Source organism: Fringilla coelebs, assembly GCF_963513975.1.
Source record: "Fringilla coelebs genome assembly, chromosome: 1".
Classification (NCBI taxonomy): Eukaryota; Metazoa; Chordata; class Aves; order Passeriformes; family Fringillidae; genus Fringilla; species Fringilla coelebs.
Genome location: NC_140028.1, coordinates 23,353,333 through 23,379,328, shown reverse-complemented (window position 1 = coordinate 23,379,328; position 25,996 = coordinate 23,353,333). Strand labels below are relative to the sequence as shown.

Sequence of the window (25,996 nt, the reverse complement as noted above, 5' to 3'; positions counted from 1 at the left end):
TTGAATATCCAACTGAGACTGGAGTCAAAGGAGGGTCAGGGTGTATGCTCTTGGACTGGATCACATCCATTTCATTATCTTCAAGACCAGGGGGAAAAAAAATTACTGATTCTGCTCACAAATTCTTGCTTGGCCCTGTATGGTATTTTCTTAACAAACTGAAAGCACATGTATGAATTTTAAGTATGTCATAGCAAAAAATAAAGACCAGTGATGATCATTAGCATGAACAAAATGATTTTTATCTGAAGGACCTTCTCAATAACCATATTCTGATTGTAACTTCTCTAGAGATACATTGTTAAATAATTTAACAGGGATTAGCTTCAAGAATGGCATCAGGAGAACTTCTTAAAGAACTCTTTTTGCTGTGCACAGGCCCAGGTTGATTTCTGCAGTGCAGGACCTTATCCCATCTTTTTTCTCCAATTCATGCTCCAGGCCCTCTTCAGTTGAATTACAAAATAAAGGGCTGCATGGGAGGAATTTAAATGGCACAATCAATAAAATAGCTCGCAAAGAGCCTAATCACTTACCTGTGTGTGTGACAGAATCCATCCCTGAGCAGGCCAGAAAGGTCATCTGAACAAAGGATGGGTTCACTGGTACACCATATCCCAAATTTTACCTGTGCTTTCTGCTCTAGGTGAGAAAAAAACCCCAACGTATTTGTGTGTTTCCTGTGCTGCATGAAGAAATAGAAGCAGCATTTTATTAGTCTGTCCCAGACTCTGTCATACATCAGTATGACATTAAATCATTTATTAAAAATGGTTTTTCTTGCAAGAACCTTTTAAGTCATTGAAGGGATAAAATTTCTTGAAAATGTCTTTTGGGCAGCTCTTGCACTTACTGAACTCTTTATTAATCTGTGACACAACACAAGGACTTATGAAAATGTCTTTAAGCTCTAATTCCCTAACACAGGCAGTATTTCTTCTATCCCCAAATACCACAGTAGGATATTTCATGGAGTATGTAATCATTGCAATGACAGCTGATAATCTGCATCAGTTCTTTTGATAATGACACTGTTGTCTCGTGTAATCAGTACAATTATCATCTCAGAAACTGCAAACCTTTGTAAAATACCCATTTTTTCTTATTAAGGCCTTCAATTGGATAACAAATTCCCTCCAGTGAGAAAACAGATGGTTGGTTGTAAGAGGAGCAAAGTTTACATAGATGTTGAAGGAAAGAATCCCATTAAGAGTTCAGTATGCCGTAATTACATTTGGTTTTTTATACAAAAAATCATGAATATATTTATAGAAAGGAGAGGAGGTATTACATTAATCAAGTAAAATGTGTTTGGAAGTTCTGTTGAAGGTTAATATGCATCTCCTAGTGAGCCAGAGGAGAACACATTAAGCTTCCTAAACTGATGGTTGATTAGACTGACGTCAGTGAAAATGCAATTAGTCTTATATATTCTTGGACATATGGAACGGATGTTGCAAAATAGCCAGGAATTAATTTCCTTGATTGCTTTCTTTTTCTCTTGTTTTATTGTGAGGCTTGTGCTTTGACTGTAAAACTCTGGAAGTTTAAAGTGGCCGAGGCTTGAAGATGTGCAGGGCAATTTCTCTGCTGTTCTCAAGCAGGGCTGGAGGTTTAAAGTCCCAAATCTCCAAAGAGCAGAATAAGAAACAAAAACCCACACTCGTGTCTGAAGGTGTCACAGAGTGCCCCTGCTCAATGTGAGGTGAATTGCCATGGAGGCATCCCTGAAGAGTTAATATGGACTTGAGCCCAGCACACTGTTCCTGCACCTCCTGAGCTCTCTCTCAGGTGTCTCAGTCAGCTCTAACTATTGCCATCCTGGTTCTCAGCCTTGGGAGGGGTTTCGAGAGTGCTGTCACTGCTTTTCCTTTTGTTGCTGGCATGTGCTGAGCAAGGTCTTGTTCTATCCAGAGATATATTAAGCTGCTTAAAACAGACAGGACAAATGCTTTTGGCAGAAACACAGATTTGTGGGAGATATTCACCTTGGAGAGATGCATTTCCCAACAGTGAAACAGCTGTGGCCAGCCAGACAGGATACATGTGATGGTGTTCTTTACTATTTCTGTAATTATCTGCACTGTACCATCCTTCCACTTCTTCCTTGCATAACTAAACCCTGCCTCAGGCTGCAGAGTGCTTCAGGGGTGCAGCCACTTGTATGGCTTCTGTGGGTATTGCCTGTGGTGGGTACACAAGAACAAGGGATCAGAGATTTGGTGTGTTTTGGTGTTGGTTTTTGTTAGGTTGTTTCTTTTAATGAAGTGTTTGCATGTGGCTTGTTCTCAAAAGCAGAGCAGTCCTCTCAGCAGTGCAGCAGCCAAGTCCAGGAGGGTGGAGGGGACTCTGAGCATGGGCAGGGCTGTGGCTGCTGTAGGACGCACAGTGTGCTGCCCAGGGCCCGTGGGTACCGGGACCAGTGATGCTGCCTGGCCCATCCTCTGTCACAAGTCCACACAAAAGTCTGGATCTGTGGGAGCTGCCCAGACATCACAGTCACACTTCAGCAGGTCTGCCCTCAGGCTTTCACAGTCAGCTGTCAGGCTCAAACATGCATTTTTGGAATTCAAGGAGAAATGCAGAAACCAAGCAAATTCCACCTGAACAACCCTTTTTCCAATAAGGTTTTATTGCATACCAGTTCTTTGCTAGTTCTCCACTGCATTCTGAACCAAGATGACCTTTAGGAGAAATTGTGAGTTGATCTGGCAATGATATAAATGTATATGTGATTATATTTCTCCATAAATATTTCCCCAGAGGTCTTGCTGGGCAGAAGACCTCAGCAGTCATTTTCAGGACTTTCCTTAGATACAGGTTCAACTTTCTTTAAATATGACGGAAAAGCAACCGACTCCCCTGATAAATTTGTGTACAATTGGTTATTTCCTGAAACCAGGGAAGGACTAAGATTAAATAATGTTACAATTCTGTTACTAAACTTGTGAAAGAGATGCCTCTGCCCAAATGAAGGTGCAAGCAAGACCATATGCCAAAGTTAGTAGTATGGATTTTATTTAACAGAAAATGAAAGGCAGAAAGAGATAGAAAGAAATAAAAAAAGGAGGGGGGAAAAGAAGACCATGACAGAGAGATAGATTAAGTAGAAAATATCACCACTCCATGGATCCTGATGGTGTCCTATTGATCCCATTCTTCTGGTCCTCTTGGTGGTGAGGGTCCTGCAAAGCACAGAGCTCATTGGGTTAGTGTGCACTCAGGCCAGCTGGGAGTGCCAGGGACCTCCTCTGCAGGAGCAAGCTTGGCACAGACTCTTGCCACAGACTCTGGAGCAGTTGCATCACTTTGCATCACATGCAGTGCTCTGGGGCAGGGCCTCAGGAATAAGCCTGGGGAGCACTTTGGGGGTCCTTGATGGATTATGGCACCCCCTCAGCTCATGAATGTCCCGTGGATGTGGCTCGTGGGGCTGGTGTAGGGAGGATGGCTGCTCACTGTCTCTGGTTTATGCCGCACACCCAAAACTCTCCTCCTGCCCCCTTGGCTGGGGGGAGTCTGTGCAAACTCAGCAGATGAGTCTGTGGGCTATGGCCTTCCCACCTCAAACCCAGCCAGAGCAGATTTTCAGGACAACTGCTGGGTTTGGCTTTCTGGGGGATATTTCATCCTCCCTCAGTCTTGTCTCCTTCTCCCTGGAACTGACATGATTGAGCAATAGTGTCACCTTTATCCTAAGGTCCCTTAGGCAGCTTAACTCACAGTCCCAAGTTCCCCTCGGGAGGCACCTTCAGGGAGAGGAGGGCTTTGGTGCTTGCAGCTTCTTTATACAGTTTTGCCCTAATGGGCAAAAAGTCCTTCATAACAATATTTAAGCCACAAACCATAACATTTCAGCCTCTCACAAGTATAAAACAAACTAACCTCTATCTCTAGAGAGGCAGAAACCTCTTGTGCATATTGCACAACCTGTCCATCTATTTTTTAAAAAATAAATTTAAGCATTACCATATTTCACTAATAAGAGACCTCTTGTGGTTGGGGTTTTAAGCTTATTAAAAGATTGGCAGTAGGCAGTAGTTGAGTCATTTGTATAGAAGAGTGCTGGTAAATTATTCTGGACTTCCTATATCAATTTAATCAGCACAGTCTTTAAAGTTCAGTGTTGAGTGTCATAGCAATCAAAGGTGAAATTGTGTATAAAGTTGGATTGAAATATTTTATGCAGCTTTCTATTATATGCTCTCTATAATATGGACTTTGTAATATGCTAGTCTGAGCCTGCCTGGATGATTCTTTGCCTTCTCATAAGTAGTACGGAAAAACAGTGACAAGAATTGCAGACTCTACCCTATCTTCTCCAAATTAAAAGAATATAAAAACATAATTGCTACTTCTGATCTGACTAATGCCCTTCCTATTCCAGTGCAGTATTTCAGATAGCAGCCAGAACCATGCTTTGAGAAACCACACAGGGAGAAAGAACAGCTTGTTCAGGGACAATGTTTTCTTTTATTATCCTGTAATGTTAAGGCTGGGCAGTCAGTCACCTGAAGCAGGAAGACTTATATTTTGTTTTTCAGATCTTTTGTGATATGACTAAACTTTTGCATTTCCTTTTAATAAACAGCTCATCCTTTTCTGAATTCTTTCAACCTTTGGCTTCAGTAATAATGCCTGATAATGAGCTTCACTGGTCAAAGGAGTGAAGGATTCCCTTTTAACCCAAGTTCAAGTGTCCCTCTTTCTGTTTCTGTTCAGGCTGTTTTGCTCCATTGGATGAAAAGATAGTTGAGGGTTTCTAACTTGGACCACTCATTAAGTTGTGCATCAGTGGCACAACTGCACCTTGTCCCCAGGCACTGGAGAGCTGAAACATTTTCATTATCATGAGGCAGAAATCTTACACAGCAGGAAAAAGAGAGAGGTGCCTGCTCTGACAGCCAGGGTTCTCCTGCTCCTCCGCTCCTGAAGCTCACACCAGTGGCTCTGGTGTGCTCAGATGTAGCTCCTGAGCCCCCAGAGGGAAAGAGATTGAATCACTGCTGTGAGACTTGTCAAGAAACCTGGGTACACAGCAGGGACATCTCGTTTCTTGTTCCTTATGTGCTATTTGCTATTTGCTGAGTGCTCTTCACAGCACTCAGCTAAAAACCTTTATTGATAAAATTGCCTCCTTGTTTGTTTCTTCTCCAGTGAGAGTTCAGAAAAAGCCCCCAACGAACACTAACAAACACAAAACTGCCTAACAGGGAGACAGAGAACAGACAGAAAACTCTTCCTATATGGGGCAATAAACCTTAATTCATTATCTGCAATAATAGAGAAGTTTGGGAAAGGCGCCTCAGATAGTGCAAATCTACCAGGAGCTGGTTAAATCTCGAACCTGATTTTTTTTTTCCTTTGTAGAGTTCTTTTGTCCTTTTGATGAACAAAAGTGTTCTTGGTTTTATTAAGATCTTCTATGCCTTAAGAAAAAATGAAGAAAATATGCAAAAAAACATGCCTAGTGAAAAGGGAAAGGTAGATAGGGAGAATTAGACATTGAGATTCTTAAATAGACATATTCCATTCATTCTTACTTTTTCTGATAGTGATACTGACTTCAGATATCCAAGTGCTAGAAAATACTTTTTTGTTTCGTTTCAAGGAGCAAAAGTAGTTTAAGTCTGATGTTTTGTTTCTATCATTTCTGTAAAGAACAGACTGAAAATTGCCTTGAGTTTCTTGGAGACAAACGGAGAAGTGGGTACAGGGGTTCTGCTTAAGATTTTCTTAAGTTTTACTAAAAATGTTTAGGATTTCTTGCTGCTAAAATTAATGTCCTTGGCAATTTGCTTCTTTAGTATCTCTGTAGAGGACAACAAACTAAACCATGCCAGTTTTGTGGGATACTAAAAATATGCTAGAACTCTGTGTGCCAGTTCCTACATATTACAGGGCTTCCCAGTGTCATGAAACCAGCTCTGGACTGTAAAAAGGGGCACAGGCAGGGAGTTAGTTCTCCACCAAAGCAGAGATTTAAAGGGGGTGCTTAAGTGGATCTCTCTTGAGTTCAGTGAGGCTGAAAGCAGTCACAGAATCAAAACTGTACAATTATCTTTCACCACCCATAACACTCAGACTGCTGCATGCATGGATTCAGTTATATGTTGAAACCTCAATAGAAATAAAACTGGAGGGGGTCTCTTCTTTTTTCCTGTGAATATAGGTATCTCTCTTCACTGCATTAGAAAGCCTTGGGAGAGCTGTAGTAGAATATTTGTTAGAGGGGAACCTGTAGTCTTCAATAGAAACCCCAATGTATTTTTAATGCAGTGTATTGATTTAAAGTGAGCATAATATTTCCTCTTCTAAACTCCTTTAACAAAGCTATTTTATTTTGGCTCTTGACTGAAAGCCATTGTAACTCCTGGCAAGCCACTGTAACTCCATTCTTTCAGAGTTTACAGACATTTATGTGAGCTGCTGGCAAAGGCATTTCTCTGTCTGCTTGAGTTAGGAATCACCAGCAGATTGGTGTTAATGGCATGCTCTTAGGAGCTACTGGAACTAATCTTATTTTAGATAAACTGGGATGGATACCATGCAGCTGCACTTCTACAAAAGGTCTGAAATTATAGTGATGCTTGTTTTCTGATCACCTGTTGCTGCAGTGCATTTTATTCCTGTGGGTCACCGCAGTTCACTGCTGACCTCTGTAACAAATGACATGGGAAAAGGGTGACTTACTGACTGTAGAAGTCTGAAATTTTCATGCATTCTATAGTTTCTAATTGCTGGATGCTGCCTGTGGAAGACATGTCCAGTGTTCAGGGTGTCCTTGCACCCTGAACACTGGACATCCTCTCCAGCAGAACTGCCTCACGTTGTGCTTGAGCTGCTGGTTCTTTATCATAGTGAAAGCAGCATTGGTGGCTGGTGGTCAGTCCCAGTCTCATCACCTGCTGCCTGCCTTGCTCATGCCTGCATGCACCTTCCTCACACAGCTGTTGCTGTTTAAAGTGTCTTCTAGTCAAATCTGAAATCATGTTTTATAAGCCCACAGCAGGAACTCCAGTTGCTGCTCCAATATCTGGATGTCTCTTCCGTAATATTTCTTCTTTCCCCTTGGCTTCATACATTCTGTGCTCTCTCCAAAGCAGTTATTTTCCTCCCTTTCATTGATTAAAAAAGTGGATGTTATTCCATCTGGCTGCCAGAGAAGTAAGATTTTGGGATTTTTTAAAGATAATTATTTTATTTCCATATCAGAATAAGGGCACAGTTGGGCATTTTTAGGACTTTCTGTAGGTTCTTTGTCCAGTGTGTTGTTAGGGCACTGAACACCATCCTGCAGGGACTGAGCCCAGAAGCAGAATTGGGGCTGATCACCACCAGCCCCAGCAGGGCAGGGGATAAATCAGGGGGGCAACCAAAAGCAAAGAGGGCTGGGACCAGGGACACAACTGGAACATGCCTTTGCAGGGTCCTGCAGGGAGCACGACTGGGGACTGGACACTGAACCACTCTGTACCGCTGGGACACAGACTGATGACCCCTGGCTGACCTGGGTGGGCTCCTGGGCCGTGGGCAGGGATGTGGAGATGCCCAGGCTGGGGCTGTGCAGGTCAGACAAGGTCTGTGAGTGTCCCTGGAGCTCCTCTCCTGAGCCCCTGGCAGCACTGGGCTGCAATCAGCTGTAGGACCCAGTGGTCACAGTTCTGACTTAACAGCGCCAAGTCTTGCATTTTATTCTTATTGAACACCTCTCGTGGGCAGAGTGGGAGCTTCATGTGAAGTTCATTAAAGAAACCCTCCTGTTGACTCACAGGGTGTAGAAAGGATCCCCTTGATTTTTAAACTCCCCACAGAGTCTGGGTATGGCTGGATCCAGTCTTAACTCCAGACTTTGTCAACAGTTTAGGTCTAAAGGATTATACAGGTATAACTGAACCTTTTCACAACTTATGTAGGTATAATTGAACCTTTTGTACAACTTTGTCCCACAGGATGAAGGACAGCAAACCAGATATATTTAAATAAATAAATAGATTTTTTAAAATTATTATAATGATTGGACAAAACTATCCTAACCAGAATTATTCACTACACAGCATAGGAGATATAACAACTATTATAGTACACCATGAAGCAATATTGAAACAATTGTATTAAACCTAGCAAAAAAAATTATTATTGATATTTAATTATTATTAAAAGATCGATGTTACCCACCCATATCAGTGACCAAGGGCCAGTTTCTTTTACTCAGCCTTGAAAGGTGACCTGGAAGGGCATCCCCACTCAAGGGAGAAGTCCCCACACACGAACTGCAGGAAGGGGTGTGGTAGAAGACCCTGCTGTTCAGGTTTGCAGCTGGGTGATTCTCTGTCAGCCATTCTGTCTCCAGGCCAGCTGTGTCAGCTCAGAGCTTTAGATAAACTATCAGCAGTGGCACTTGTTTGTTCCTTTATCCATGGATTTTAGCAGGGCTGCCACATTTTCATCTATCAGAGTGTTTAACTTGGGGATTGAGTGGGACTTGGCTTCAGCCATTGTTCAGCACCAAAGGCAGCATGAATCCCCTCCTTTGTTTACCACTGAGAGCTTTGCAAACAGGACACTGTTCAAGTTATTTCACCCCATTCCAGGGAGAGCATCCTGCTCCAATCCCACTGCTGTATGGCCATGGATGTGTTTCAGTTTCTCCATCCATGAAAGGAGGACAGGGTGTCTCACTGGGAAGGAACAGGGTTTAGCAGCTTCCTGCAACTTTGCATAATTAAAATGCTTTCTAAGCATTGCTAATTGGTTGTTACACTATTTGTTGCTGAAGAAGTGTAAAACATCTTGAAGGAAATTTTGGCCCTATCAAAAAAGCACAGGAATCTCTTTTGCTTTTCCTAGAATGGAGATTTCAACTCTCATACTAACTGCATATACCAACAGGGAAAAATTATTTATGCTCTTGTCCTTGATTGTGTGTCCTTGGAAAACATTACATCAGGAAGTTTTTAGACACACAGAATTTATGCATTAAAGCATTTTTCAAAATTCAACAGTCACATCACTTTCCAAACAAAAGGAAAACCCTAATGAACACAATACACCCAACTGTGCACACATTTCTGGGAGGAAGAGGGAGCAAACGATCACGTGGTGTATTTCACTTGCACTGCTGACAGCACAGCTGGAAAGTGCTCAGATGATTATGAGGATCTCAAGAGAACAAACTGATAGAACAGAAAAGTAATGCACTAAAGAGCATTAGAGAGATTCCTACTGACTGCAGCAGACCTCAGGTCAGACAAACACAATCTATGTCTTATACAGAATTTAAGGCAATGCTGACAATCACACAATCTGAATCAGGGTGCATCCATAAGGAGAAAGTAGAGTATGTAGGTTAGTATCTTATGAATTTTTGTGGCTATATCTTTACCCAAAAAATATGTCTTTAAAATAGCAACACTCTATGCGTTTACGGTTTCTGAATGCTCTGACATTTTGAGTGGTCTTCTTAGGTAACATATTTATTACTGGCTTATATCTCCTAGCTTTCCACAAAGGAGTATAAAACAAGGACTAGGTTGTGATATGGAATTATACATAAAGTTAAAACCCAGTTAGATTTATGGAATGTAACTTTGAATTTTGATAGTCATCTGATGCCTTCAAAACCAAGAGAAAGCCAAGACAGATCATGCTACAGCATTCCTCACACAAAGCTATAGAACTATTCTGTGTCAAAATGCAGTAATGACAATCTCTAACCCCCTCCAGACAATCTCTATCTGCTTCTTTTCTTATTGTTCACCACACTAACTTAAATTTTCTTTTGCTATAATTCAGATCTGTTTACCCAGTGGATCTGTTTCCTCATTCTTTCCCCCTACCTTTCTGCTCATAAAAGACTGAGAGCACCTCCCCCTACCTTTTCCTTGCTAAGCAATCCCTGTTTTTTCCCTGTCTGTCCTACATTCCAGATGTCTGACTACCTCTGTTCTGATGCAGGATCCTCCCCAGGGGTTTTTCCTTGTACATTTTAGAAGGATTTTGAATCCTTTCTGCAGAGGCCCATGGAGGGCAAGTGGGAGGATGGTTTATGCATCTAATGCCCAGGTTCCTGCAGCACTGCCCAGCACCATGTAGCCGCAAAGCTGAGCTTATGGGATTCCCCTGAGTTGTGCTCAGACTCCTTTCTGAGCAGGTGTCCCTTACTCAGCATTCTTGCCTCATGTTCTTCTGAAGTTCTTCACAAATATATTTCTCTGTGCTTTTTGGTGCTGTTTTCTGAATTCTGCTCTAGTTGGTCAAGATAAATTTTAATCTTATTTCACAAAGTGCTCACAACTTGGCATTGTCTGCAAGTTAGAGAAAGGTAGAGGTTACAGGTGACTTAAAATAGCAAGTCTGTCAATGATACTGGAAAACCCTAATCAATATATCTTCTTTGCTGGCTGTGAATCCTTCAATCTGTCACAGCTGTTCTTTCAGTACAGTTATCCAGCTGGCAGTGCATTCACCTTCCCGCACATTCAACAAAACCAGGTTTTCTGTGCTCATTTGTGAGAATCTCATAATGTCAAAAAGTGTGTTGAGATGCAGAGATGTTATCTACTGCTTCTGCCCTATCCATAGGGCCTCTTGCTCTGTCAGAGAAGGAAAATAAGATAAATTACTTACAGTTTGTCCTTGACAAGCCCGTGGTGATTGTTACTTGTCACCATACAGATTTGAAGTGTTAATGGGGAGACTGCTTGATTACCTGTTCTTATTTTGTTCTCCCAGTCTATCTAGAAATTCATTACATGACCTTCCTGCTTTGAAATTGCATAAACTGTGCTTGCTCTTTTCTTGTCTTGTGAGCTCAATCTATTCTCAGCAGTTTTCAAAGATTGCTAACAGATCCGGTATCAGCTGGACTTGATGGAATTTACCTATCAAAAAGGATTTATTTTACCTGAGAAATTCTCTAGCCTGTTATGTCTTGAAATAACCTGGGCTACACCTACACCTTCTTGTTGCTGTTAGTAACCTGTGATCAGATTAGGATGACTTTGAAGTGAGAAGCAAAGCAATAAAATCCATCTTTCCGAGCGAACTGTTTTCAGCTTTCTTCTTTCCATTTTCTTCTTCACCAATTATCTTCCTAGTTCTGTAGAACAAGCTTTTAGCCTGGCTGCATTATTTCATGCTGAGCAATCTTCTTTTCTGCAATTAGCTCTCTTCACTTCTAAGCAATATGAGCATTTTGTTCAGATTTGTTTTAAAATACGGCTCTTGGCCACCTCTCCAATCCGTTCGTAGCTGATACTCGACAATCCGCTTCTGCTGGATCACTTGATATTCTGGGCATTTAATTCACTTACTGCATTTCATAGCCAAGGCCTTGGTGGATGTGAACGTCCATCTGTGCCACATGACTGAGGAATGTGAGCATCAGACCCAGGGCTCACATTGCCACTTCCTCCCAGCCCCCAGGCTTCCTCCTTGAGCAGCTCACCTGAACCAACACCTCACCCATGGCCTGTGAGAACACAGCCCTTTCCAGTCACTGAGCTCCTCTGTGGTCATCTCAGCATTACAGGGTCTGTCCCCAGTTCTGGTTCTGCCATGCTGATAGTCCTTGCTCACAGCACCCACTTGTAATGATCTCAAAAGGACTGGCACATGTGCTAACATGTTTTATAGCCTAAAAGAGCAGTGTAACTTTCCTGGTGTGGAAGAGAGTTGGAATGAAAAGAGTAATAATCTACATTTTGTTTCATTTTCATGCTGCCACTTAGGGAAGAAGTAAGCCCTGTTTACCAACTTAGGGAAATTAGTTGCAGTGTTAGTTAAGTACTAGAGTTATACAGCTGGAAACAGTCTCTATCAGCTGGTGTGAGGCATGGTGGGTATGTCCTGCCCAGAGGTTTTTCATGGATTACTTTCACAGACTGATCCTTTTCCCTTTTTCCTCTCTGTAGATCATAAATTCGGTGGTCTTGCTGATTCTGCTGAGTGCCCTGACTGATCCTGACCAGTACCACCTGACTAGTGCCGAATTAGGGGGTGAATTTGAATTTATGGATGATGCCAGTAAGTACAAATTCCCTAATTATTAGCACTCATTGCTCCAGCATTTATGTAACTGTCCTATCACTTCAGTAATTACTGTCCTTTTAATTATTGCTTCACCTTTGTATCTTGCAGATGCATTTTTATTGTGAAAGGTGTTATGACACAGTTCAAAGCTGTTTCCTAGTAGTAACCTTATCTGCCACTTACCTGTTAGTAATCAATCCACCTGCCCTGCTGTGTCCTGGCTTGGCAGGGAGATGTATCCCTGAGCACGGTGCTGAAAGCCCCAGGGGAATTTTGCAGGGCAGAGGGAAATGTGGAGTCTGCACCTTGCAGCACCATATCCCAAGTGCCTGCCCATGCCCAAGAGCCCACACTGCTGTTCAGGCAGCTGAGTGTGTTCCTTCATGCTGGATGCATTCATGCACCCCTGTGCATGTGGCATGACTTGCACAAACCTGCTGGAGTAGATGCAAATACAAATATCAACTGTACAGTCACAGGCATATCAGCAATAACACAGAGCAGTTCCTTCTCTTACTGAAAGGCATCATAGAAAATCTTCAATATGGTTTCAGAGAAGGCTAAGCTAGGCCATTTGTTGTTTCCTAGAAAACCTCCCATCCTTTCAGAATGTTTCCTTGTTCCATAACTTTTCCAAATTATTTGGTGGTGTGTTGATTTAATTGTTTAATTCATATCTAGTAATGTTTTCCTTCCATGTGATTTTGATAAAAATGTCTATTTTCATTTCTGCTCACAAGATGGTTACATTCAACATTTCTCATACTAGTCTGAAACAAAGTCTGTTGCTAATCACTCTGGTGTCTTTCTGCTCAGAATCCCCCCATCTACAGCTAAAGGTTCTAAGTCCTTTCCTCATTCCTACTGAAATCAATAAAAATGTCTGTAGGAGAAGCAATAGCCCCACACATGAGAAAAAATTGCCCATTGTTGTGTCAGAGATGCTGGGTATCATTTAAGGGATGCTTATTTCCACAAGGTCTTTATGCAAATATGCCTTGAGGGTCTACACTGAATTAATGATGAGGGGTGATTGCAACTTTATTGTGTCTTCATTGAAAACCCACCTACAACTTCCGACCAAAAATCTTTTTATATAACTGGATTTAAGAAAGTAAGGACCATAGTAGATACAGATGGGCTCCTAGCTGATTCTGACATATTAAAACTGACTGCCTTGTCCTAATTCTCAGAGATTAACCTTGGTAATAACTGTCTGTCAGTGTGGTTTTATATAGCCGACATCAGAGGCCTGCCAGTGCCCAAGGCTTTCAAATTGTAATTCTGTTTTGTAATGCAGTAGCTGTCAGATAAAGTACATTGGGGATTTCCATCTACACTTGAAAATTGTATTTTCTGTATATTTTTATCTGAAGTGAACCTTGCAAGACTGTGAAAGGATGGCTTATGGGCCAAGCAACCTCATTTTCATTTGGTAAAGGGAACATTTCACAGGCAGTTAAATTACCAATGAACACTTGAATTAATGTCTCCTTTTATTCTTTGACTCCCTCTGGTTTGGTGCCTTACTGAGTAAAGGCAGTTGAGTCAAGCTACTGACTTTTATGGTTACTGGAAATAGCTGGCAGGAGATAATTTCTTTTTTCTATTCTTTAAGCACGACTGTATTTGTTCAAATGTAATGTAATGTTTTATTATGAAATAAACCATCAGAGAAATCTCAACATACTCTTCTCTTTTCCTACTTTTGTCTTTTTTGAAGAAGTGTTTTTCAGGTCAGCTGCATGCACTGAAATCACGTGTATGAAATACAGGAAGATAGATAATTTTTTATGCTAAGGAAGTTCCCAAAGTTATTATCTATATGTACTTCTGCTGACAAATAATAATGACACAAACACTAAAAGTCATTATTCTCATTCCTGTTGATGCTCCTATCAATAGCAAACAACAAAAAAATGCAGACACAGAGTTCACATGTAAAATTTGTCACTCCCTTCCTCTCTCTCTTGTAAGAGGATCCCTCATAAAAGATCTGAAAACGTCATCTGGAAAAAAACTTATCAGCTATGTCACAGTAGTCAAATGAAGTTAGTGACAGGTTTCCCCTGACTTCCAAGAAACCAGGATTCCCCCAATATTCATATTCAGATTCATTTCTAGCTGTGCCTGGTTTATGGAGAAATCTCAATTTTCTGTTCCAGCAGTGGGAAAAATTCCTGCCACCTGCAGAGGCACAGCCAGTCTAGTGCAAACTGCTTGGAAATACCAGTGCAACCCCAGCTCTAATCCCAGGATTTACTGTGGTTCCAAGGGCATTACCAGAGGCTCCAAAGCACCTGTTTGATTAGTCAGAGAAAGGATTTACCTGAACACTTCGAAAAAAGCTCCAGGCTATTTATTTTCCCTTCTATTCTAGAAAAGGAAGCAAGGGGGAAGAAAGTCTGCCAAGACTTAACCAGAGGGAGGTACTGGAGGGAAGGAGCTGCTCGAGCTGCAGCTTGCTGTGCACACCAGTGTGTGTGGTTTGTGTGGCTCTCAGAACCTGGTAAAATGCTGGGCTTCCTCCTGTGCTGGATATTCAGCTGAGCCCATTTAGTCTCATCTTTCTTTTTATTATTTCCTGAGGGAGTTTAGGAGCTGGACTAGGGAAAATTAGAAATATGTGAGCTGCTCAATGCAATACTGTTGCTGTTAAAAGACTAATAATCTCAGAGCAGGAGATGGAAAAGCCCTATAATTCATTTTGACTTCCCAGAGGGTTTTGCCTGAGCCTTCTGCTCAGCTTCTTCAGACACACAGATCATCATCCTGACATGTCAACAGCCCAAACAAGCAGTGAGTGTTGCTTGGTTTTATTTACTGCTGTCATAGTGTCAGAGATGTGTGTGTGATACCTCACAGGCCACATGACAGCAAGGATTGAAATCCTCTGCATGCCCTACAGAAACTGAGGGGAGCTTTGACACCCATATCAGCAGCTTAGGTCAAAATCTGCCCGTGTCCCTGCCCTGGGATGGGGCAGACAAGACAGGCAGACATCTCAGGACAGGGGACAATAATGTGAGGGTCTCTCTGCTGAATATGACATGCACCCAGGACTTAAAAATATGAATTCAAATAGAAAAACTTTATAAAGAAATCTACAGACAGGCTTGGACTTCTGCTGGGGGATAAATGGAAGTGGTGGAGCGGGTAACATTCCTGTGCCAGTCCATCAACACCTCCTATGCAGTACTAGTCCCAGATGCAGGGAAGGGCAAAAAGCTAGATCCCTCCCAGCACAGGATATTCAGGGCAGCATCTTCCCCTCTAGAGGAAATGTGCTGGGCTCAAAGGTGCTGAATCCTCTTTCCTTCTCATTGCCCTCCCCTCTTTCCCAGGGAGAAAATGCTGCTGCTGTGCAGGTGTGACCAGGGGCTGCGTGGTGCCTGGCAGCAGTGGCACCGAGCTTGCACAAGCAGGAGAGAGCAATCCTTAGCTGGCAGTCAGGAGGCTCTGGGATAAATAAGGCTGGGAGAGTGGAGAAGCTCCCTGAGGACTGCAGGCTGCTGCTCAGCAGCTTTCTGGCCCCTGCTCTCAAAGCTGAGGGCAGGGATGAGCTCCAGGGCTGGGGCAGGCGATGAGGATTTGAGGTCTTCATCACTCCACACTCAGGGACTGGCCTTGCTGGCTGCTCCTCCCTGTCCCTGCAGCACCCACCATGGGGAGAGGGGAAGGCAAGGAAATACTCCTGAGGGGATTTCAGGGAGCTTGAGCTGCAGCTTGCTGTGCACACGAGTACCCCGTGACAGGAGCTCTGCCCAGCCCCAGCAGCATCTTCTCTCCAAAGAGGCAGGAAAATAGGGTGTCACTGCAAGGTATGAGAATTCAAAAACTCAACTGCTTTCTTTAAACCCAAGGAGAAAACTCAAAAAGCCATCTAGGACAAATGGGCTGGATAACCCCTTCAGCAGTCCAAGTGCAGACCTTCTAGCCATAGCAAGCACAGCGTGGCTGGAGAAAAAATCACACACCCCTGTCTGTTTCTCATTTAATGTGCTGCATATCTAGTTTCACTCTGATTAATTGAAGCTGACACAGCTCAAAAAACCCAACGAAGCCTTAAATGAGAAAGAACTAGCTTGAGCCAACTAGGACTTGGCATGGTGGAGCACAGTTAGGGAGGCACTGGAGACAGGGAGCAGGAGTGTGTCAGAGCAGATCTTCAATGTCAAGTTCTTCACAGTTTGTTGGGCTCTGGCTCTGAACCAGTACTGCCACAGTCACAGCAAAGTGGAACCTGTGGCTCCTGCATCTGCTGCAAATGACCATGACAGCAGCTTCCCCCCAGATGCAGGAAGTGGGTGGTTGGGATCAAGAACAAATACATAAGCAGTGCCTCCAAACTGATGGTCAGAATCAAAATATTGATCCATGAGGCTCTTTTACAAGAGGTTCAATTGAGGTTAATGGCTACAGCAGCCATTTTCACTTTTCTTTCATTACTTTAATTGCACCTGGTCTATTCAAAATCATTTTGATTTCACAGGATGTGTGTAGGCAGCCAGAGTAAATGGCCACACAACCACAAGTGTCTTAAGAGGCTGCAGTACCTTTTATTAATAAAGGTATATTTTGTGGATACTTCTTCCTCTTGAGGGCAGAATTTAGATCACTTCCAACAGGCACAGCCCAACCTTTACAGCTCCTAAAAACCTGGAGACTGGTTGAGGTAATGCAGCTCAAACACTGCACTGGTTGTCTGGATTCTCTACACATTCCAAGAGGAGAAGGAGGTGCCTTAAAGGAGCAATTTGGGATGCACTGGGATGTCATTCCCTTTGGAATGATGAGCTGCCTCCCCATGGCACTGTGTAGCACCCATGAGCTGAGCTGGAGGAAGCCAGCAGGGAGTGCCAGGATGAGCTAAACTCACTGCTGAGTGCAGGCTCTCTTCTGGGTGAGACCTGCTTCTTTTGACAATAAGACAAAAATTCTGCTGTGAGAAAGGACATCTGTGCTCCAGGGCCTCATCAGACTACAGTGGTTTGAATGTGCTCCTCCAAGTGCCAGGAAAGGGCACTTTTGCCTTCAAATTTCATCCATTAAATTAGGAAATAGCCTGCCACAGGACTTTTTCCGTGGCATTTGAGTTCCTGTGCAATCACAAGGACAAACCTTGGGGGCAAGAGAGAGAGAAGAAGAATCCTGAAACCTAGGGCACAGGCAGTGCTCTGGAAAAGGACAGACCTGGGTTCTGAAGTCCTAATCCTGCTGCTGGTAGGTGCAGTGCCCAAGGAGCCAGAGAACACAAGCAGCCCTGGACATGTCCTCACCTGCCAGCAGCAGTCTCTTCTTGCCCATTTTTCCGCCAGCTTCACAGGTCTCAGGTTCCTCTCTGCATGCAGAAATCTGGATTAGTGCCATCTAGGGCAAAGTTTGTGCTCCCTCAGGCACAGGAGGATCAAGGATTGGGTTCTTTTGTTCTCTACATGGTAGGCTGGAAATAATTATAGACAAGATTTAGTGCCTGTCCTTCCTCCTCAGCCATCACCTGGCTGAGCCTGCACTGCTTCCTGGTGGTGGCAGGTGAGACCTGTCCACAGCTGCCAGATCCTTTCAGAGACTTGGGTGAAGGCTCCAGGGCATGTACCCACAATCTGATTTTGATACATGCAGGGAGCTGAGTTGAGGGCTGGTCCATGCTGTGGGATGCTCCTCATCATGTGCTGGGGTTAGATGGTGTGGCAGCTCTGTGATGAAATGATGCCATCTTTACACTTGGAATGCTTCCAGAGTCAGGGCAGTGAGCAGCCTGAACACTGTGGTGTCTTTGTGCATCTCAGAGCTCCTCCACATACCTCACCAAGGCAGGCAGTTGAAACCTGGTGACAGCAATGTGAGCAGCAAGTACCTCAGAGACCAACAGAGGTGGGATCTCTAAAGCCATGTCCCATATACCCCACGTCCTCTGTCCTCTCTGTGCCCTGGCTTAACCTCAGAAAATAGGCACAATGTTCCACTGCACTCCCAAACTCACTGTAAGGTCAAGTTCAGAGATTCACTTCTGATCTCCTGACAGTGGTCTGTAATGATACCTAGGGAGGTGCATATGAAAAGACCAAACATGTATTTTTTTTCCCCCAGGATCTCCTTCCAACTGTTCATGGCTTAGGAACTTCTTAAATCTAATGAAAAATTAATTGAAAGCTGATCAGCAGTAGAATAAAAAGATAGGAGCCCTGTAATTCCTCCAATCAAAACATTAAAGAATAGAATCTTTTTGTTTCTTTACTGCTTTACCTTTCCTGACAGTTATACATTTTCATTAATAAATATATCTCTGTAGTATTATTGGTTGAAATGAAAATTTTCAAGATATTATTTCTGCTAAGATGACTTTATCTGCCAGTTTTGCTCCTTTTCCAGTACAGAGATGTATGAGCAATGGTATGCAGCAGCTGTTGGTGAAGAAACAATCTGGAGTGCAGAAAAGCAGACACTCACTACAGATATCAGCACCACGAGTCAAGCAGTCCTGTCAAAACTGCTCCTGATTTTTGAAAATCCTTAGAAAAACTAGACAAACATTCATCTCCATGGTTTTATAGAGGCTGTGGTGGTTTGCACAGTGCTGGTGTGTCAGCACAGTGTAATGCTGCAGCCTTGAACAGATAGAAGCACTGTCTGTACTCAGTAGGTTCCCCACAAAAGCCAGAGATTTCCCCCAGCAGTGCCTGGACAATGCCCCTGACCCCATCTCCACCCATCTCCCACCCTGCCCTTTGAGATGCTCTGCACGAGGGAGGTGGCAAAATAACTGAACCAAGCTCTGAATTTGCCTGCAGTTATTTTTTTGACGTGTCATGTCTCTTTTCCAGATATGTGCATTGCCACTGCAATTTCTCTCCTCATGATTCTGATCTGTGCAATGGCTACATATGGTGCATATAAGGTAATTCATTGCATTTGGGGAAGACAGGAATAATGTGAACCACACAACTCTGTAGAAACAAAACTAAGAAAACTGTTTTCTAACAATTGCTTCATTACTTGTTGAGCTGAAAATTGGGAGAGGGAAAAGAAGTTGAAGGGGCAGCAGAACTGATTGCTTAGATCAGTGGTACCCCAGGGCCCCCTGCTGCAGTTGTGTTGGTTGTCTGCAGTTTCAAATGTGAGTGAGCTCTGGGCAAATGGTGAATTCAGGGAACTGAATCTTGTACTTATCAAAGTTAAGGGAATTTTTTCCCATTTACCTCCCAAGCCTGTGGTTTTTTCCCGACGTTAATCCTATTAATTAGAAAGGAAATGTATTGTGTGGTTTCTGAATCTCCTAATGTAACGAGTTGTGGGAGTTGCAGCGCACCTATGACTGCAGTAGAGCAGCCAAATTGCCTTGGCCAAAGCTTTTGGCTGGATGTCATCTTTCTTTTAGTTGATTTAATACTCCATAATGTCAAATATTCTTTAGATTCCTGTAGAAAGACATATATTCCTCTATTTTAACTTATGGCTGATGAGTTTCTAATTTATTTTCTTTTTAGCAACATGCAGCTTGGATCATCCCTTTCTTCTGTTACCAGATCTTTGACTTTGCCCTCAACACGTTGGTTGCCATCAGTGTGCTCGTCTATCCCAGCACAATTCAGGATTACCTCCGCCAGCTGGTAAATCACTCGATGTTCACAAACCTTTGGGGGGAAAATACCTGTATAAGGTGGAGTTTCTGTGCTGTATTTCTGGCCAGTGGTATCCTTCTCATACAGTCCTTGAGAAGTTCTTTCAGTCCTTGCCAGACTGAATTCATCATCCTTGCCAGGCTACGTTAGTAACTTACTACAATATTTGTGAAAAGCTCAGTTTTGCAATGATGTGAAAGCTCTCAGCACCATTCATTTAGAATGAGACTCGTATTGCAAGATATAGATAATAAAGAATTGCTTTTGCATTCAGAGTTATTGTGTTCAAATCCAGTGGCTTATTTTTGGTACTCTTTCAAGGATATTTTGTTGCTCCTTTTAATTTATTCGGTAGCTATAACACATTTAATTAGGCAGGAGTTTGATTGAGTGTAGGTTTGGTGTTGCTAGAAAATATTTTGGATTCTGTCCTGGGGACATTTAGAGTCTCCCCTCTTGCTCTGCTTTGGGCAAACATCCGTGTCCAGTATTGCATAAGTGTAGAAGATGGGATCACGAGGCCCTAGAGCAAAGGCAAGAGCCCACCAGCCTCTGTCTCATCCCAGGAGCACGTCCCACGTCCAGCAGGGTTCACGTGGAGTCCCAGAGCTCTGGAGAAGCCAGTGCTGCAAATGTCTCTGAAAATCTGCCTTGAGAACCTGAATACAGATTAGCTTGGCTGTGAACTTTGTTGTGTGGATGGAAAGCTGGCCGGTATAAATAACAGGTAATGAGAAACAGCAGACAGATAAGTAGCCACACAAATCTGCAGGAAGAGGCAATGTGTCATGCCAGTGAGAGCTGGGGTGTATCAGGAGCCTGATCTTCATCTTATTTAACACCCACCTGCATTCACAGCTGATGGAGCATTGGAAGAGAAGCAGAAGCATAAATCAAAAGGTTCTCTGGGATATGAGTGGAAAAGAGCAAATTGCAGCCACGGTTTGGGAGTGCTGCAGCTGGCACTGCCCCTGCTGGAGCCTTCCTGCCTGTCCTCTGCCTACAGACCCCTGCTGCTGCATCAGTGCCAGCCCTGCTCTTCTGGCAGCACGAGCATCTGTGTGGCTGCAGAACTCCCCCCACCTCCCAGAGCATGAGCTGTAACCAGATTTTACTCCGTCTTGGTCACTGTGCAAGAACGTGATGGGGGCAAAAACAGGCTGGTCAATGTTCACTTAAAAGCCTCTGCTCTTCTGCTGAAAATCTGGTGCTACATTTGGAGCTGACTCACTGGAAGGGCAAAGACCAGCTGTTCCTCTTGAAATGTGTGCTAAAACATCCCTTTATTTTCTTTTAGATAGAAAAATAACATGTCCTTCTATAGCAGAAATAGAAAGAGCAGGTCTTGGACAGGATTTGGTGCTGCAGCGGAGCACTCTGTGATCTGTACTGCTGCTCTGGAGTGCTGAATCTTTGGTTGCACACATCTTTGTCTTGCTGTTGCAAATCATATTCTGGACTGGTAATGAAACGCCACAGGTCTTCAGGAGTGCTAAACTGTCAGTGCTCAAAAGGGCAAGGGGGATTTCCAGGATAATTATAGGCTGATTAGCCTGACATTGCTACCAAGCAGAATAATAACAGAAGGGCTGGGGCTGAGAGGACAGTCAATTGATAATGGATTAGACCAGAAAAAAATTATTAATGACTGCCAGCACAGTTTCATGAGAAATCAGTCCTGCAGGCAAACTCATTTTCCTTCACTGACAGGATTACTGACTCCATCAATAAAGATGGGCAGGGGCATAACTGGCTTTGATGAGATGTTTGACTTCGCAGCATGATGCTCAGAGCAACAATAAAGCAGCAGATCAATACAGGATGTATCACATGGATTAGGAGAGGTTAGCTGGCAGGCTGCACAGGGTTGTGGTCAAGCTGACCATCTGCCAGTGAGTTTCTATTTTCAGTAGAGGAAGGTCTCCAGCAATCAGCAGTAGATTTCATGCTCCTCCTGACTTCCATTAATAATGTTGGACCCCGAGAGGCACTTCACAAAAGCTGATGTCAGCCGTGGGACAGCTTCTCCAGGCTCATTGTCTAGAGGGATTGAGTCCTTTGGTGGGAGGCTGTGAGCAGGAATATAATCTGGCTGCTCTGTGTCACCCTCTGGAAGACCCTACCCTGCATTGCCCAGAGTGAGCACATCTCTGCATTTCCCAGTGGCAGTACTTGTGACTTTCCCCAGCAAATTCACTTCTAATGAAATCTGTGGCTGACACTGAGCTAGACTGCCTGAGAACTTGAGTTCAGCCACTAAAGCTGCTACAGAGATAAATGCAAAGAAATGGAAAAGCCTGAGCAATACAGATGAGCACATGGTTTGACAACTGTGCCTCGGATGCAGTGACCCTGTAAGCAGCCTGGGGATTCAAGTGGCAAAACTAGAGCCCCTGGGTTGCTTTGCTGTTTGCAAAATTTGGTCTTGAAATTTGTGGACAGAAAAAAGAGCAATTAATAGTAAGGGAGAGGAGACTTCCTTTCTCTGTCAGTAGTGTGGATTTCCTTCATCTATTTATGGAGACTGGTTGTAAAAAAACAAGGCTTGAAAGTCAGAGAACATGCAGAGAAGTTCCTAAAAAAAAAACTATATAAAAGCTGGATATATTGTAGTATGATGAGAGACAGTCAGCTTTTCCTGCTTCATTTACTGAGAAAGAAGCCCAAGAGGAAGTGACATTAGAGGTTTCATATGCAAAATAATGAGGTATTAAAATGCAGTTTAAATTAAATGTAAGGCATAATGCTAATGAGCAGCTGGAAGCTAGTCCAGGTTAAGTTCATTTAGAAACAAGGATTAGTTTGTATTTTATCATTTGTGCTGCAGATTAGTGATGGGGGAAAACTACCAAGAGCGGTGATGAATTTTGTCACAGTTAATGTTCAAAAAAGTTTTGAAGCTGTTCTGCATCTGCTTTGAAGCTGATTATGCCTCCTGTGTCTGAGCTGTGGTCCCAAGCACAAGTGGCTCAACTGGAGGCCCTTGTGCCTTTACCTGGAAGGGCTGCGTCTGTTGGCATGAGGTTGTTACATTTGGTTCAGAGTGAATCCTTCTGTCTGAGAGGGCAGGAGCAGAGGGGAGGTGTGAAGGGCACATCCTCTGTTATCAGGTACTCAGATATGGGACAAGGTGAAAATCAATGTGAGCAATTACATCACAAATGCAGCGCCATGCGGGCGCGATCCCTCCGGGCGGTTCGCAAACCCTGAGCCCTGGGGTTGTCCTGTCCTCATCTCCTTTGCAGTGGTCTGCCAGGGTAGGCAGGAAACAAGGGTTGTGTTTCTTCCTGCCATTCTTACAGTTTCTGTTCCTCTAAACCTGCTTTGCATTTGGGAAATGATATTATAGGGGGCACAGCTCCATAAGGTAAATGAAAAATCCCAACTGTTCTTCAAATCCATTACTGAATATCTGGAAGAAAGTGTGCATTTGGTAACAGAATACATTTAGCTGTCTCAGAAGAACTTTTTGTTTGCTCTAAGGTGAGAAAAACCCTGTTTCTTAAACCATTTCTACATTATTATCTGGTATTGTTATACAGTTACTTTGGTACCATACTGTAGTTACTTTTACATTGGCCAGAGTCAGTCTGTGGGTGATGAGTCTCAGCTACTGTGAAACTCTCCCTGTGCTTTTAGCAGGACCATGATCAGGTATCAATGAGCTGGTCGGGGCCATAGCTGAAATCTTGCAATAGTGTTCACAGGGGGATTGGTAACATCAGTCTGCACTGGCTCCTCCTTTCCTGGGAACAGTGTCTTTGGAAAATTCTCGCTGCCTTTTGATATCCAGCTGCACTCAGGTGTGCTACTGAATTGCCATGGGTTGCAAGAGCCTCTCAGCCTGAAGGGTCCTGTAAAATAAGTAAATGTTACAAGTTTTGCATTTAGTAAGTTTTGTGGTGATGGTGTGATCACCACAAGTTTCTAAGAGTTACACTGCATATCTTGGTCATTATCATTGTAATTTAAAAAGAAAAAACTTTTGCATGCAGCAAATCCAACATGTGTAAAATAAAAATAATTTAGTTCTTGGTCTAAAGCAGTTTGACCTAAAGCACATTTCTTTCATTTAGCCCCACTAAATCTTTGATATATGGGCATTTTAAAGCCTTCAAATTAAACACTTCATTTTCTGTCATTTGATAACAGCAAATGAAATGGATTGGAGCAGAGGTGCAGAACAGGCTGGTCTGCAACTGAGTTATGCAAACTTTTTTCCTAATCAAAGTGCAGGACTATGACATTTCATCTAAACAAAATTTCAAAGTATATTAAGTAGCTTTACTGTGGGACTGCCTGCAATGCTGATGCCTAACAAATCAGGTGGTATCAGTCATGCTTTTAAATTTATGGAGAAATGCCTAGAGAACATAAAAGAGATTAACCTAAGGAAATTTTTCCTGTAAATTAAAGCTTAAAACCAAAATATCCTTTCTGACATTTTTAATGCCATTTTATGATTCCAAAGAAGTACCACAAACTTCATAGCAGAGCTTTACAAATTCTACAGACACATTGCTGTTTTCTTTCAATGTTGTAAGATTTCAATACTTGGAGGATTTTAACTTGGAATGGCAATCCACACTGTATTTTAAAGTGGATTTTTTGTGATCCAAGGAGAAGTAAGACATGAAAGGTCATGCAAGCAGGCTGAGGGAATGAGAAATGGCTTTAGCCTTTGTAATTTTATTCTTCTTGTGTGTTTGTACAATACCAAGGCAGAAGAAATGTACTTTCCATGCATGTTTTAGGGTCTTTGAAAGTGTCTAATAGGGCTTTGATATGCATAAGCAGTATTTGTGTTAAATTGAAGTGTATCAGGTATATTATTATGCACACAGCCCTCTCCATGTCCATGACAAGGTTATAAATGACACTTTAATTATAACTTTAGCATGCCAGTGCAACAACATTGCAACTACCTTTTGTTTGTATAGAAAATTTCATCATGTTCTGCTCCAAAACCACTCCTGTATTTCCAATGATAGGCTTAATTTTTCCCACCCAGATGTATTTCAGTCCCAGCTTCATCAAGCCTTGCACCACATCTGACACTGATCTTTTTCCAGAAGTTGCAGCACCAAGCCTGGTGCCTGGAACCTTCCCAGCAGCAGGATTTCAGCTACTGGTCTTCCCACAGGAGAACAAACTCCCCAGACAGGAGCACAATTTCTTGTCCCACCTCATGTGTCCACATCAATATTTAAATTCATCATTGCAGTCAGTGAAGACCAGTGGTTTGATTCATCTGAACCACTCTTGGTACCTGTTTTCTGTGGGCATTAATGAGATTTTGGGAACAGTTGCAGCCATGGGATGGGACCCCAAGGGCTGCCTAATGGCACCAGTTCCAGCGTGGTCCCTGTACCGTGTGCGACTGGAGCCAGTAGAGATGTTTCCCACCATCTTTCCTGCTTCTTTGCCAAAGGTGCAGGTATCTGACTTAACGTCAGACTGCTCATAGGCTGGCCCAGCCCAAAAAAGACAAAGGGGTTTCTTCCATGCTGACCCAATGCTCCTGGGCTATCCATCAGAGAACTGAAAGCTGGAAGCTCCAGAAGAGGCTGACTTTAGTTTTCACATCCTGCACCAAGGTGTCCCAGGCACCTGTGCGTGGGGGTGACCATGGGTGGGTGCAGCACCCACCGCCTTGCAGGGGCTGCTTGCACCTTTCATCTCTTCAGGACAGAGGCTCAGGAAGCAGCTGAGCCTGCAGGGGACAAACCTCTGTATTCATTCCTCGTGTGCCCTCCTGGCTTTGCTGAAATGTCTGCTGAAGCACTGGTGCTGATATAAGGGCAGGCCAGGCCCTGCTGAGCAGCACAGCCCGCACCAGACTTGGCTCCAGGGTTCATGGCTCCAGCAGATGTTCCCGCTTTTCAAGGAACTGGGAATTTTCTTGGTCATTTGCCTGCCCTCTTCTTGCCCCTGTGTAAATCCCTTTTGAGCTGATGTTTAGAAACAGCCCATTAGATTATGGCCAGAAACACAGCATGCAGTCATGCAGTCTTTGACCAGTGACTGGTTCCCAAAAACCAGGTTCTTCTTTGAGAACCAAAGTCTTAATAGGAATTTTTTATTACATTCACAAACTATTTTGACTATTCTTTTAATAGTAGATAAGTAGTGAAAAAATAATTTGGGTACAGATTTACTGTAACTGTCTTTCATGACTGGACTTTCTAACCTCCTAACTTATCGTGTCCCTTCTGCAATCAGGAGGGCAGGTTGGGGCATTAATACTTAAATTTTATGCATATAAAGTTTTTGTTTAATTTTTCAGTGCATTGTTTCTTTGCATATACTCTTGCTTTCTTGGTCTCTGGGTGACTGCATCC

General features: G+C 43.1%; 1 protein-coding gene across 1 annotated transcript in view; it reads left to right on the top strand.

Moving 5' to 3' along the window:
• LAPTM4B (lysosomal protein transmembrane 4 beta) overlaps window positions 1-25,996 on the top strand; it is a 60,088-nt gene that overhangs the window by 5,881 nt on the left and 28,211 nt on the right. The window contains exons 2-4 of the mRNA XM_084203256.1: window positions 11,916-12,027; window positions 18,858-18,931; window positions 19,521-19,643. Coding sequence (XP_084059382.1) covers window positions 11,916-12,027; window positions 18,858-18,931; window positions 19,521-19,643 — 309 coding nt within the window. The remainder of the gene's footprint in view (window positions 1-11,915; window positions 12,028-18,857; window positions 18,932-19,520; window positions 19,644-25,996) is intronic.